This window comes from Cyanistes caeruleus, chromosome Z (genome assembly GCF_971803275.1).
Source record: "Cyanistes caeruleus chromosome Z, bCyaCae1.hap1.1, whole genome shotgun sequence".
Taxonomy (NCBI): Eukaryota; Metazoa; Chordata; class Aves; order Passeriformes; family Paridae; genus Cyanistes; species Cyanistes caeruleus.
In genome coordinates, this window is record NC_141732.1 from 30,015,538 (window position 1) to 30,031,325 (window position 15,788).

A 15,788-nucleotide genomic window follows, 5' to 3' on the forward strand; every position below is an offset into this window, starting at 1 on the left:
AAAAATTAAAAAGTCAAACTCATTAATACACTAATTTCTTCTCTACTGCATGCATGCAGTACATGCATAGTCTGTTACAAGCAGCATATGGTGTTTTAGAGTTATGACTTTAGTCGTCCTTCTTTTGGAAACAGAACGTGGCTTATAAAGCTTATTTGGGTGGAAATGAACCACACCAGGATGTCTGAAGAGATTTCTACACGTGTTACTAGGGGTAAAAATAATACCCTTAATTACAATTATAGCAGGTACTAGGATTTTAAGATTTAAATTTAAAAAATTAAAAAGCCTTTCTTAAATCAACTGTGATATGCTACCAGTACATGTTCATATCTAGTTATGCTTGCTAGATCAACACTAGAGAAGAACAGCAGACATAGAAAATTTAAATAAATCCCAGTATTTTGCTTTGCCTTTAAATTGGGCTGAGTTGATGCAAATTTAATTTTATTAAATTAAATGTAATGCTAATGGATAAATAAAAACAGAGGTCACAGCAATAATCTTCCAGCACTTCAAGAGGACAAACAAAATGGATGGCACCAAAACGAAGACTTCATTACAAAAATAAAATGGAAACATACAAAGTAAGTATGCTACCATTCCTGCAACACATTGCCCATTTCAGTGCAATGGTGACATATGCATGTGCTCAAAGCAACTTCAGAAATCGAAATAGCCCATTAACAGTCTTCCTCTGCCAAGACAGATGGCCACAATACCTACTCCCTCCTGCATCCATCTTCCTTCCTCTATTAAAGAGAAACACTCTTTGCTAGACCAGAGATATAACAGACCATCTTCTCCCCCTCCTCACTACTTTGAGCACGGCTTCTCACAAGGTCACCTGGAGCAGTGTTGCGAGGAGCCCTAACTACTTCTGTAGGTCATCAAATACATTTCCCCCCCACTGGTCCCATGAACTATAAAAAGCTATCTCACCATTCAGCACACCTTCCTCCAAAGATGCTGCTCAAGTCCAGCATAGCTGTTCCCACATTATGTAAGAGACCGTAACTTCAAGAATGCATTCAGAAAATAAGCTATCACAAGTAAGACTTGGAGAAGTTCTCCACTTTGGTACTGAAACAAAAAACCACATACCACAAAACTAGAAGTGGCAAGTTTATAAGGCCAAGTTTGAATAGCAGGGAGACAAACACCTGCCCTTTTTCTGGTGTTTAGATATTTAATTCTTAAATGTTGATATCCAGTACACCAAGTCTAAACCAGGGAACCACTGCCTGAAGGCACTTTATAGTTACATTATTAACAACAAGACACTACCATGACATCCTTAGCCAATTTTATTTACATTAAGGTATTTTAACAGCAAGCTTTCCATAACCTGACAGAGAAACAGCTGATTGGATGCCAAGGCTGACTGTCCAAATCCAAATATATAGAGAGACAGTTCTAAGCTCAGGACCCTCAAAATCACATTTTTCCCTAAAAAAAATCAGGTACCATGAATGTGACTGTTTGGTATGTATCTAGAAGTGTATTTAGAAATTAGAGACAAAGCCAGCTCAAGAAGCCCATTTTAGATGTTTCAAATGTTTATGCCTCATGGCATGTAGATACAGTATAAATACCTACAAAACTTACTGAAATCCCTACCTCATCATGCCAATGCAGCTAGGTGGAAATAGCATAGAGCATCCAAACTATCTTCTGCCCTCATTTCTCCTCTATCTGCCTCCAGGTAATACTGCAAAAATTTTCATCAGTATAAATAATAAACAACAGAAAATTAAAAAAACCAAAACACAAGAAAGACGACTCCTAGTAATTCTACCTCTGAAAAAACATGTAATAACAGAATTGCAAAATACAATCAGCAGAGACACTACTGGTAGTAAAGTTTAATTTACATGACCTTTCCCTTTCCATGGCTGAATCGCTTTCTCTCAACCCTTATAAGAGGAACTGACTAAGGCATTTGCCTGTAAGTACTTGTTTGAATTTCCAAGAAGAATTCTTTTCATCCATTCTGTAAAACAAATCGTACTAACTTCCTTTCTGACATCAAGATTTAAGGCACAGAAGAACAACAGTATTCCAGTGATCATTCAATGGCAGTTTCATTCCATAAGAATACATAAAGCTTATTCAACTAACTCTGAGTAAGGATTTAGCTAAACAAACTCATCCAGAGCAGTCTAAAAGCAAATGCAGCCAGCACAGACCTACCTACAGAAAGTCTGCTCAACACATCACAGTGAATATTTCAGGACACCCTGAGTACTCTTTCCTACATCTGTGTAGACTGTCTTACAAGGTATTTGAATGTTAAAATGTTCCCTCTTTTGCCAGTAGCTAGGTAGTATGTACTCACAAGACCGCATATGCACACTTTACAGTATGTTACAGCAATTCAGTTACTTTCCATTGTATAATGCTTTCTTTCTACCTCTACTCCACACTCACCTGAAGAAGTTAGAAAAGTGTCTTACACCCTTAACAGATCCCAAGTGTTCCACCACCTCAGTATTTTCTAGCTTCTGCATCACTTGGGCAGCTACAGCAGGCTTACGGGGATATATCTGGTTTTTTGCTAACTGCAGCTGAAAATCAAGCTACGCATTCTCACAACATCCTACAGCTCCATCTAGTCTAAGAATCCCTGCAGTTTCTGGTTAGCAGCTGGACTATTTGAGCCATCAGCAATGTCATGACTGCGTGAGGGAATGAAGACTCAGTATTACCAACGTTCCACATGAAGTGCAAGACTGCCTAAAATTATGCTCATTCTGATCCTTGGCTGGCATGCTTACTGCATGCAAACACCTAACTCCCATCCTAACTTTAATCAAAAAACCACAGCCTTTTTCAAACACTCGTTACATTGAAGTTTACTATGACTACCAAAAAAAATTAAAACCCCTGTTGCTTAAGTACAGGAGAACCACGAGTCTCAGACAGAATAGGAAACAGTATGACACTAGTTTAATCACCATCTGGAAAACTTCAGCTTGTTCCCAAGTCAATTTTCAAGTGTATGAAAATAAGACCTTCCCGTTACAATTTTCTACGTTATGTAATTACTGCTCTTAAAACTCAACATATTTTTCCAGCCAAGTTGAATTTAGACTGTAAGCTACTTCAAAAACTTAACATGGCTTTAGAATTTTTAAATAAGTTTCTGTGAAAGCATATTTAAGATTCATTCTGTGAGCTTTTTCTCTTTCACTTGGTTTTAAAGCTGAAAATCTGCAGTCCTTACGAAAATACTGACTACTAAGGCCAAGTGTTTCACTGAGGCCACCTTTCCAAGATGTACTTAACTGCAGAACTGTACGTCATAAAGTCTACGTAAAACATATGCTCTTCCAAATACAGTGAAGACCAACAACTAGCAATTAGGTCTCTCATCAAAGATTCTGTCAGACTTAGCACTGCATTTAGTAGCTCTGTAAGCATTAGATGCAAGGGAACTCCACAAATAAACAATTCATACTGAGCAGTAAGAATTCTTCTTGCCCAGTATTGGCAGTTTGTCTGAGCTTCAGTGGGAATCAGTCAAGACGCCTGTAAGTGTTATTTAGCCACCAGAGACTTGGTATGACTTTCAGAATTTCCATATGGATTAGGCTACAAAACATCTTGATCTGGCCCACCAGCTGTAGTAGCTGAAACTTAAAAATGGTCTTATTTCAGCTTCTCCAGAACTAATCCTCCTGAGTGCGTCAAATTGGGTAGATTTTACACTGGCAAGATCAAAAAAACACATGTAGCAGCTTCCTTCAGAAATGGAACTACAGATGTACACCATCAGCTAATCCTGCTGGACAGTGTCGTGATTTTTCAAATGATTTGGGGGATGTCAGGAATCTCCATGCACTAAAGCAACATTCTCTCACACTTTTCAAATGTTATCAACAGCTGGTAACACTCACTGTCCTCTGCAGACACTGGCATCTATCAAAAAAGCATTTCAGCAAAAGTAAAGATGGCATTAAAGCAATACTGAAATGTATTTCCATCACAAATTGAGTTTATCCATTAGCTGACAGTTGGATTTATTGCAATGAAGAACATCATTGGCGACAAATACAGCCAAAAGGGATTATGTTGTAAGAAAAAGAGTTTTACCTATAGAAGCAGCATTTCTGCATCGCTGTTACTAGACAGGAGCTTGTACTTGCATCCTTGTACTATTTTTAACTGCAAAGTCTACATCTGCAGGGGTATTGACTTATTTTAAGAAGCACAAGAAAACTGAGCTATTCCTTGGGCTTTTAGAACACTAGATCATATGTCATCTATTTCCTACCTAGTCTCCAACTAAAGTAAGCTTAGCTTTGTCTCCCAAAAATTCTATCTTAGTATTACAAGGACTTAAATAGAACTCAGTTTGGGCCTTCACCGCAGTTTGAATATTGTCATCTAGAAACCTGAGAAATATTCTGCAAGCGTTTCTGTCTTTTTCCTTTTAACCTAGATCATCTAGCTCTGTCTTAAATATGGCAGGTCACAATTTCTGAAAATGCATTAAGTAAATCTTTCCCTCCCATTAAAACAGCATTTAAAAGCAGTCAGAAGAAAGAATAAAACTTCAATGTCACATTAATATGGCAAAGTCACAATAAACTTACTTGCAAGAATATTAAACTAAATGATTACCCTAATAATAGGAAAACATTAATGTAAATACAGGCATATTTGAGACATATCCACCACAAAGAATAAAGCAATTAAAAATCTCCACTGCATATTAAAAAGATGAACCACTCTACCAGAATAAAACCACATAAAATAAATCCATTGCCGAAGCAGAAATACCAGTGTGGGTAAATCCAGAAGACATTTGAAAGGAGCGTTAAAGATGTGCTTGGTCAGATTTGAATACATCTGATAAAATTCCTTAGCAGTTTCAAGGTCATTAGTATGTATCTGTAGTTACAAATGCTCAATAATATATCAGACAAAAACTTCAAGTATCTACATTTCTCTCCAGTTAAGTAATATTCTGTTGTACACAGTGTACACAGAATTGCCAATTTTATATTTGCAAACAAAATTATTTACACATAATCACTATAAATGAGTTTGAAGTCCACTACTAGAGACATCACTCCTAATACAACATTTCTAAAAGGTCAGAGAAACCAGATTAAAAATCCTGAATGTAACTTCAGGATTCATGGAACCGAAAAAGGAACACTGAAGCTGTAACTAATACCACTGTGCTTCCTCAACCAAATGTCCCCAGATAGAGGAACACCTTCCAGCCTCCCTCGGTTTAATTTAAAATTTGCCATCAAAGCAAGGACAAATTCAAATGGCATGGAGTTTTTCAGCACAAAAAATCGGGAACCTACTACTTTTCAAGAAAATGCACATATCCTGGACCAACCCATTAGGTGTCACAACTTTATCCAAGATCACTTGTAAGGACACAATACACTGAAGTCCTACGTAGCTACTAAACTTTATCAACCAAGGATGTCTTCTTAACTTAAAAAAAAATAGGGCAACACCTTTTAGTCTCAGAGACTTCAATTAAATGAACTACAATCAAATGCTGCTTTATAAAAACAAATTTTCTTGTGCGTTTTGCGTGGTTTCTCTCACTGTTTTTTCCAATAGCTTTCAGTTTTCTAGTTCTAACAAGTAACACCTGAATTTAAACGGACGCAATCAAGGAGGTAACGAGGTGGAAGAGCTGCCTGGCTGCTCCGGGAGTTCTCACCATCAGCGTTACGCACTTGAAGCAAAATCCACTCCACGCACGCAAGGCAAGAACGGGAATTCTTTTTTCCGGGACGGGGCAATCTGAAAAGGCAGGTAATACACCGAACCTCGGTAATGCTCCGTGCATAAAGCAGGGATGACGATACCTCAGGCTGACCAAGCTCGGACGCGCCAGGCCGGTGCGACTCTCGGCTGCATCAAAGAAAGCATTTGACCGCGCACGCTCCCACCCCCATCCCCCCAACAACGCCGGCTCCCCTCGGGCGGGAACTCCCCAGCCCAGCAGAGCCCCTCTGGCAGGGCGGGACGCTCCGCGCCGCCTCCCGCGGGGCCTGGGGCGGCGGAAGGCCGGGACCGAGCAGGACCGCGTGCCCCGCCGGGGCCGCCGCGCCCGTTCCAGCGGAGGGAGCGCCGCCGCCGGCCCCGCCCGCGGGCGCGGCTCGGCTCCCGCAGGTGCGGCGGGCAGCCCTGCGGCCCCTCCGCAGCCAGCCACAGTCCCCGCGCCTTCCACCCGCGGCCCTGCGCTGCCCCACGGCCCCGCTCAGAAGGCGGCAGATGCACTAGGGCGGGCAAAGCGCTCCGCTTAGAGCAAACTCAGGCGCGAACAGGACGGAAAGGAAGGCGCAGCTTGCGGGGGGAATGGCAGCCACGCTCAAGTGGCCAAACTAGGGAAATAGGTGGGCTGACAGTGATTCACAGAGATGCTGCGAATTAAACAGAGGGTTTATTGAACAGTGTTTTGTCTGGAGGACAAGTGTTTAACCACACTAAAAAGGGGGGAGTGGGGCGAAGGAAACGGTCAGAAAAGCCCTAAGGTTAAAACAAAAAGCGATTAAACGTCTAGTACGAGACGGAGAAGGGGATGAACTAACCGCTCGCAGAAAAAAAAAAAACACAAAAAAAACCACTGTCGGCAACTGTCAAGAAACCCCTCTTTAAGTAACACCACCGGTACCTTGGAGTTTGGAATCCAGACCGCAACAAGCCGGTACCGAGGGAAAGCCGCCGGTCACTGACAGTAATAGGGGACGGTGAAGGTTTCCGCACACGCCTTGATTTACCTTTACCCTTTGCTCGGGTAAAAGCACGGCCCTGGCCGTGCGCCGGAGACCCCAAGCGCAGCCCGCCCCGCCTTCCCGCCCTGCTCCCCGCGCCGGCTGCACTCCCGCTCCGGCTCCGGCTCTCCTGCACTCCCGCTCCGGCTCTCCTGCACTCCTGCACTCCCGCTCCGGGGCCAATGCGACGTCCCACCAAGCCTCCGCCAAGACAGCATGGCTCCCCGTAAGCCCTGTCTCCGTTCCCAACCCCTCGAGCCGCTCTTCTTTAAGCAGCCCGGGACCGGCAGTCCGTCTACTCGCTGTCCTGCAAGACCAGCGAGTTTCCCGGAGCGCGCTGCTGCCGTCCGACCCGGGAGCGGAGTGGGGGAAAAGTGTCTTCTACCCAAGAGAGCGGCGCAGTGCGCCCCGCAGCCTCCTCACCTGATGGCTGTGGTGCTCCCGCTATCCCACCGTCCCGCACTCGCCCTGGCTCCAACAGAGGAGACTGGGTCGGTGACGGGCAGATAAAGGCCCCCACAGCCCGCCCCCGCGGCCACCGCCTGAGTGACGCTGCCGGCGGCCACTCAATAAGCCCCGCGCCCGCGGGGCCGCGCCCCCGGGCAATGCGGACACTTGGCGGAGCCAAGGCCGGGCGGGCCCTTCTCCGCGACCGAGCACCTTCGGACGGCGAGCGGAGCATGGCCGCGGAGTCTGCAGATAAGGATGGGGCGGGAGCCTGCCTTGCCCGTCCCCGGTGGGGTCAGAGGCAGGACACCCACAATGCTTGCTCATCTCCCTATAAGGGTCGCCGACTGGCCGTCTTTCCCTGTGCAATGTCGAGCCCCGGAGGCTTCACGCTGTCTCCTCTCCCGAAATGGCTCGGCGGGGCGGAGAGCCCCCCCCCACCCCCCCTGCAAGCCGCCCGCCCGAAGGGGCGCAGCAGCAGCGAGCGCTCCGTGACCTGCGAGGAGCAGAACCGCTCCCGGAGCGCCGTTTCCGAGAGGCGTCCGACAGCGGGGGGACCCGTCCTCGCCCCCCGCGAGGTTCGGCTGCCGAGCCCCGCGGCTGCGCTCCTGCGGGCGGCTCGTTCCGCGCGGGGAGCGCTCCAGCCAGCGCCCAGAGGGATGTGTGCCATTTGTGCCGGGGGGAGGGTCCCGTCCCCGCGGGAGTGCATGGTTTGGTGTGTCCCCCGCCCTCCCAGCGCTCCAACTAGTCAAAATACACGACTAGTCAAAATACGCCGCCTCACCGCCAGTCCTTGGAAATGACTTGAGATTTAACTATCCATTTGCCTCGCTCATATAGATATCACATTAGTTATTTTCGTCCGTGATATAGATGGGTACGGTGTAACGTGCTGGCAGCAGCATAAACTAAACAACAATGGCAGTGCTCGGGGCCGGTCTTTGCCGGTAGCACAAGCTGCAGCGCCAGCGTTTACCATCGCCGCCTCTTCCTCCTGCCCAGACCCTCCCACCGCAGCGGGGACGGAGGGCGAAAGGACGGGAGACGCGCCCGAGGACGGGACACCCCGTCCGTCCCCTTGCCCGGAGCCCCGCAGTGATCCCTGCTGCGGCTGCCGGACGCAAACTTTCCCCGCGCACACCGGGTGACCGCTGTCCGCGTCCCCCGCCGCCCCGCTAGGACCACGGACAGAGACCGGGGCCGCCCCGCCCACGCTGCCCATGCACCGTCGCGCAGTGAGTGCCCCGACGCCCCGAACAAAGGGACGCGCCCCCCCCCGCCGCGGCGGCTTATTCATCGCCACGAAAAGACACGGGTCCGCCCCGCCCGACAGCAGCAGACTTCTCTCCGGGAAAGCTCAGCGGCTCTCCTCACCCCGCCGCCCGCCCTCCGCACCCGCTGACAATAAGGCCGACCCCGTCTTTGTGCGCCGCGGCACGCAGTGGTCTCCCAGCCCCGCAGGAAGCCACAAAACGCCGTGCGGCTAATGCAATTAGGCGCGGAGAGCCTTATCCCGGCTAATCTGGAAATGCGAGTTGATCTCCTCAAAGTAATACCGTCTCCCTTCACCCGCGCGGTGCGGGTCCGTCCCCTCGGATACTCCCCACAAGGAGACGTATCCGGAGCTGGGCGGGCGCAGTCACTGGGGCTGGGAACTTTGCGGCCGGGCCAGCCCAGGTAGGGGTGGACACGCCGTCCTGCGTGGGCGCGGCGCGGTCCCCCAGGTTCAGCGGCTGCCCTCCCGACGCTGCAAACACTTCCAGCAACTCGGCTCCGCGGGCACGCTGCCATAGCCGCGCACCGCCTGCCTCAGCGCCGCCGGCACGAACCGTGTCAGCACGGAGCGAGGAGCACAGGTGATCAGCGTATTTGTACAAGGCATGCACCTCTGGGATCGGTCGTGTGCGCCCTATCGTACACGTACAGTAACAGAGAGAATCGAGCCATAACTTACCTTCCTCTCCTCGGCTTACAAAAAAAAAAAAAAAAAAAAAAAAAAAGGAAAAAAAAAAAGTATCGGTGCAGTTCTCTCCCGATAAAGGAACAAGAGCCAGATGGATAGTTCTCTCAAAGACAAGAGCTAAATTGCTGACAGTTATAAAAGGAAGCAAATAAAAACCAAAACAAAACCAAAAAAATCCTTTCCCTCCCCCACCCCCAACAGTCCGACACTAGGGGGGGAAAAAAATCAAAAATTAAAAAAAATGGAAAATTAAAAAATGAAAACGGGAGAACTCAAAAGGGAGAGAGTGACAGGACGAGCCTCCTTTCGCAACCCAATGGAACAAAAAGAGGGGAGGGAGAAATGAAGGAACAAAGAAAAGAAGGATGGAAGGGCGATTTTAAAGACGCTCTCTCTCTCTCTCTCTCTCCCTTCCTCTCCCTGCTGGTCACTTCCTAGCGGCTCGCCACCCGAGCCAACTGCAGCATCGCGGAGTGCGCGGGGGGCCGGGGCGGGGGAGGGGGCTGGGGGGGACACGACGCCGTGCGATGCGGTGCCGCGCCGTGCCTCGCAGGGAGGCGGACCGCTCCGCAGATTTATAGCAGCCCCGCCGCCCGGCTCCTGCCCGCCGCCGCGCCGAGGTGCGTGCGTGTGCGTGCCGCGCCCGGCGGCGCGGCCGCGGGGGCGCGGCGAGAGGCGTGTGTCCGTCCAGAGGCGGCCGCGTCCCGTCCCGCGTCCGTCCGTCCGTCCGCGCCCGCCCCCCGCGCGGCAGCCGCCCCACGCCTACCCCGGCGCCACGCGCGGCAGCGTCTCCGCACCCCGGCGCAACGCAGGCTGCTGGCGGCGCCGCGCGCCCACATTGGCCCGGCCGCCGCCCACTCGCCCCGCCCCCGGCGAGGCGGCGGCCGCCCATTGGCCGCGCGGGCCGCCACTCGGCAGGGCCCATGGCGCCGCGCTTCAGCGTGCGTTGCGCCGTGCGGGCCCGCCTCCGCGCGCGCGGGGGGCCCCGGCGCGGAAGTGTGCGGAGATGTGCGGAGATGTGCGGAGGTGTGCGGAGATGTGCGGAGATGTGCGGAGGTGTGCGGAGATGTGCGGAGGTGTGCGGAGGTGTGCGGAGGTGTGCGGAGGTGTGCGGAGGTGTGCGGAGGTGTGCGGAGGTGTGCGGCCGCTCCGCAGCGCTCCCGGCGCCGCCCGCCAGGCAGCGGGCGCTGCCCCGGGAACACGGGCAGATGCGCGGCGCGGCGGCCGCTACTGCCCGCTCGGTCAGCCACGTGGGAGCGGGGCGGTGCATCACAGCACGCCTGGGGCGGCCCGCTCGCGGTGCCACCATTCCTTCGCAAGAAGTGCTGCCGAGAAGGCAGCCTCTTTTTTTTTTTTTCTTTTTCTTTTTTTTTTTTTTTTTTTTTTTTTTTGTATGTGTGTGTGTGTGTGTGTGTGTGTGTTATTTGCCTGCTTGTTTTTGTTTGCCTTTTTTTGTTTGGTTGTTCTTTTTTAATTTATGCCCCCACTCTGCCCAGTTCTGTCCGCATGTGTGCCAAGTTCGTTATTACCATGTGTCCTTCTGGGAGTGGATATATTAATGAATGTTAAATAATGATATGTTAATAATACCTCTAATAAACATAGGGAAGGGAAGGGAAGGGAAGGGAAGGGAAGGGAAGGGAAGGGAAGGGAAGGGAAGGGAAGGGAAGGGAAGGGAAGGGAAGGGAAGGGAAGGGAAGGGAAGGGAAGGGAAGGGAAGGGAAGGGAAGGGAAGGGAAGGGAAGGGAAGGGAAGGGAAGGGAAGGGAAGGGAAGGGAAGGGAAGGGAAGGGAAGGGAAGGGAAGGGGAAAGGGGAAAGGGGAAAAAATAAAGGAGAAGGGAGGTTGGTTTTATTCATGATGTAGTCAATCCCTGTCTTTCAGAACAAACAAATATTTGCAAAGAAAAGAGGTGATGTACAGAAGAAACAATCCTGCATGGTATTCTGAAGCATGCCTTTTACTCTGTATACTCTTTGACCTTCACTGCACTTGTACATTTATTTTCGGAATCAGAAGTGCTTCCTAGATGTGGCTTTTTGTCTGTCTTGTGTAACACAAGTGTGTGTCGTGTATTTCCAATAGCAAAGCACTTACACCCCGCAGAAAGCAAATGCTTATTTAGAGTATTCTGGCATTTGTGTGTAGCAAGGGACAAAAATAGAGGCGTGTGATTTCAAATAGAGACATAGCATTTCAATGAGAGTGTCCCTGTGTGTTTAAAAATTTTTAATACAATGAATTGTGTATCATCTTTTTCTTATGATCTCCCTATCCTACCACTGTGACAACAACTGAGAGTTATACAGGGACTGATTTTACATTTAACATAATTGGTTCTGTGCTTAATGCATCTGCTGATTTTCTAGAACACACAATCTGATCATTAACAATGTATCATCAACGTTTTAAATCGGCAGCATTCCAAAAAGGTGAATAACTCTCTGGTGGAAAAAGTACCAAACTACTGGCTCCAAGAACTGAATAAAGAATGGGATGGGGGTGGCTACTTTCTGAAAGCTGTTCATACAAAAGTCCTACATGAAGTGATGTCTATCCACAAACAGTTTGTGGATGTATGTATAAATTGTGCTCTTTGCAGTATAAGTATTCAGAAAAGTCTACACTTTTTTGGCTTATATCTGAGGCTCAGACTTGTTTAATTATGGCACATTTTACCCTTTGATACAGCAAAACTGTTTCTGAAAGTCTCCTAATGATATCAAAATTAATCTGCTCATGTTCTTTATTCTGTAGGAGCATTTATCAGCAAGTCTTATATATATTTGTATCTCTGAAATTCAGTACTAAAAGTACTGTTTGTTCTACCAAGTACAAAACATTTATAAAAAAATCTGCACAATCTTTCTGTCTTCAGCATTACTAGATTTAGTTGATTATTACCTTCTCGCTTCACGTGTTTAAGCAAAAAAAGTGTTCCTTAGGAGAATATTGTCAATGTATAAAGAGAGAAAGGAAGGAAATAATAATAAAATAAAATATTTAGAAGATTTCTTAAGCAGTCTGATGCATTCACTCAGTATCCCCAAACATGTCAGGCCCTTCCCTCCTCTCCCCCGCCCCTCCACCACAATTTTAAAACGGTGTTTTAAGAACTGAAGATAATTTGTTTAAAGTGAATGCCAAAATACAAAATGTATGCTGTTAGAAAGCAGAAGTGTCTTTCTGAACTTTCAGGAAATGAAAGGACTCTGCTTTCAGCAGCTTCCCTGTCAGGTCTGATATTCAGGACTCCTGATTCCATCTTCCCCCCAAACACTCCCTGCCCAAAAGGAGCAATCTTCCAGCTATAATTAGTGACCAGCTTTTAGAGACAAAAGCCAGAATTTATGCATTTTCTTTTGAGGCTTAATATCTCTATCAATAATGTACTCACATCTGTCATGTTTGTCAATACACAGAGCTAAAGTGAAATTAGGCAGAAAATAGCTGTTTTAGCAAGTAGCCTTGTCATTGGCCTTTCCCATCTCAGATGTGTATTCAGAGGCCCTTGATTCCAGCAATGGCAGAAGAAGGAAAGCGAAATTTTCCGTTCTCCCAGGAGAAACACACTTTCCTGTGAGTTCTTTGCTTTGGTAATATGTCTGAAAAGACGTCTTTATGATTAGTGGTGGCTGGCTGTCTGGACATAGCCTTTAGCTAAAACGCGTATGGGTTATTAAACAGGCGCTGGACATGGAAGGCTGTAGCAGGAGGGAAGAGCGCTGGTTCTTCAGGAGTGCTATTGAACCCCCTGGCCGGGACTGAGCGGTCAGGGATTATCAGTAAAAGCAGCAAATTGCGCTGGAAGAAAAAGGTTTACCAGCTATCACAGAGGGGATATATATATATATTTTTATTTTTTATTTTTTTTAATTAAAGTGATAAAATAAGCAGGAAAGCCAGCGAGGAGGCGCCTGCTGCCCACGGGAGGGGCTGTCACGGCAGCGAGGGCGCGGCCACCGCCTCAGCACCACGGACAGCGGCGGCCCCGCCGCGGCTGCGGAAGGGCCGCTCCCGAGGAAGGGGAATGTCCCCCCTCCCTACCCTCGGGAAACACTTCCATACCCGCGTGGGCTTGGCACTCCCTCTCGAGCACTTCGGAGAAATGGTTCTTGACTTCGTGGTGCTCGGATGCCGTCATACGGATGGGTGTGTGTGTTACTGCACCCCCGGGACTCGACGGGCTCTTTTCCTAGGGGTAACTTAGCTTGTTCCCATTACTTTCACAAACAAGTACGGTGACAGGCAGGAGGGTTTCAGACCAAGTCTTGAGACACACACTTCCTGGGACAAAACATCATGGCCTTCAGTATGGGTGTAGGATTGTTTTACCTACTTCTTTGAGCCTCTCTCCTGTCATAAGATACAGACACTGTACAAAACTATAGTATGGACACTGCAACTGAGACCACTATATCTTTTTCTATTATATTACACAGCAATGTCCGAATGCTCATAAAAACTATTGTCAAAAAGAGCTTAGCATTTAGGCGGGTAAAGGAAAGGGGGGCGGGGTGGTGTTTCACTTTTTTATTTTGATTGAGACTAAAAAGGTATCTCCACAAAAGGTAACCACAGCTCCACAGATTTTCTATAGAAAACTGGGACCTTTGTCTGGAAAAAAGTAATACCCAGAAGAAGTTGTCTATTTATCTAAACTGTTATATATTTACTTGTTTCCGACTGTGACCAGGAAAAGGCAGACTGCTGCTGCACTACAGCTGAGATAGTTTCTTTTATTGAGGATTTGTATTTCCAGTGGTGTGAAATGCACATCTAATTGTAAAATAAGACCCATGTCACCTGCCAGTCAGTTGCTGCCATCAACCTCTTCTGTGCTTGGATCAAATTACTGCACAACAGAGAAAGTGACAGCATCAGGGCACAGTGACAAAGCTGTAGTTTGTAGGGAAAGAAGACCGAGGCCTAGAGAGACACTGCAGCTACAGAAACAGCTGTCTTATCAGCACACTGCAGAGATAGAGATGGCTCAAGAGGTCCTCAAGAGATAATGACCTGAATAGCTTTGCAATGCACCAAACTTCATGCTTGATAAGACCAGGCCAGTGTAGAAAGCAGCAGAGATCAAGCTCTATTCTCTTTTATCTGTGCTGTAAATTAAGCAATTGAAATTCAGGTGGCACAGCAGCCAGCACGTTGCTGATAATCCAGTGAAGTAAACTGTCATTAGGATCTTTTCAGCAAAGAAAAATAGGTTTCTTTTACTTGATGCTGCTTTAATAAAAACACCTTAAAAAATCCCCATCCCAAATTGCTGTTCCAGCAGTACCTGAACTGGGGTGGGGGTTCCTTGTCTGTTTCACTGTTGTGACATATCTTTGAGTCCCAGAGCAAACCATCCATTTGGCTGTCAAGTTCTTTACAAAGGACAAAACACTTTCACTTTGAAACTGCAGCAGCTTATTTTCAATTCCCCATCTCCCTCCTGCGGGAGAAGGAACTGCACTGTCATTTTTAATACACAACAGTCAAGCTCACATGAAAGCACACAAACTCAATTCTGTAGCAGGCAATACAAGCATGTGTTTGTGAGCACAGCTAAACAAAAATTAATTGCTGCTGTGAAAAGAATCTATAATGACCTTTGGAATTATTCACTTATAAAAATATGAGCCATGGTACAAACACTAATATATTCTATAGGAGAAAAAACCCCCAACTGTTTCAAACGGTGTTTTTAGTTTGATTAATGGCAGCAGATTAAAATATTACAGCTCCACCTTTTTCCAGCAGAAATATTTTAGACTGAATTCACTTTTTATTTGTGTTTTTTTTAAGAAAGCTTATAAGACAGTGCAATTAAAAGGAGTATAACTGGAGCATATAACCTAAGGTGACAGATCATTATTTTCTAAATAAGGTTTTCCTACATGCACTTAATTCATTGTAATTGGTTCTTGAAGAACCAGAGTAACTGTATAGGCTTGTAAGCCATTAAGTTACCTAATTTTGGCCACTAAGGCTACTTTTCCATCTTCTTTGAATAATAAATTAAGGCAACGGTAACTATTTCTTAACAAAAGACGAGGTTCTTAAGCCAAGAGAAACCTGAAGAGAAATGTAAGGATTTACCACTCTGATTTGTTCAATGGAGGGCAGAGAGGCGAGGCTACTTCTATCCTCTGACAATCTAACCACGTATATTTGGCCTTAGCCTGTCATTTAAACATATCTGATAGCAGGAGCTAGCAAGAAAGGAGTAGCAAGGACCCAGAAGATGAGTGATTTATTTCAAATATTAAAACAGTAAGCTTTCTCAGTGCCAAGAGGTAAGGCAGAACCAGGGGAGAAGGGAAGCATCTTTGGCATATGTACTTTGTTAGATACACCCTTTTGCTTGTCCCCGAGATCTGGGGGCTTTTCTAATGATGTGGCAGAGAGCAAAACCAGAGTGTGATGTGAGAGAGCTTAAGGCACCTGTAGATAAGGTCAAAGCTGTTCAGCAGCTGAGGGCCACTAAGTGCAGTTTTAGTACATGCAAATTACTGACAAGTGTCTGTCCCTGAATCAGAAAAACACTTGGATTTTGAGATGCATTTCAGAGTTCACAAGAAGGCAGGTCATTTTGATAAAATTCACAAACTAGAGAACTCAACTATAACA

At 47.1% G+C, this 15,788-nt stretch overlaps 1 protein-coding gene across 45 annotated transcripts in view; it reads right to left on the reverse strand.

The window, feature by feature from the left end:
- Positions 1-9,966, reverse strand: part of ELAVL2 (ELAV like RNA binding protein 2) — an 88,082-nt gene extending 78,116 nt beyond the window's left edge. For 13 of the 45 annotated variants that reach the window (XM_086869746.1, XM_086869739.1, XM_086869730.1 and 10 more), the window contains exon 1: positions 9,929-9,966. Coding sequence is in view for 4 of the 45 variants with exons in the window: in XM_023944373.2 (XP_023800141.2) it covers positions 5,696-5,824 (129 nt within the window). In the remaining 41 variants the exon portion in view is untranslated. Of the gene's footprint in view, positions 1-5,695; positions 6,117-7,175; positions 7,465-9,153; positions 9,852-9,928 lie in introns of those variants that run through there. The other 32 variants (XM_086869720.1, XM_086869713.1, XM_086869708.1 and 29 more) reach the window with 21 other exon arrangements.
- Between the last annotated feature and the right edge of the window lie 5,822 nt (positions 9,967-15,788).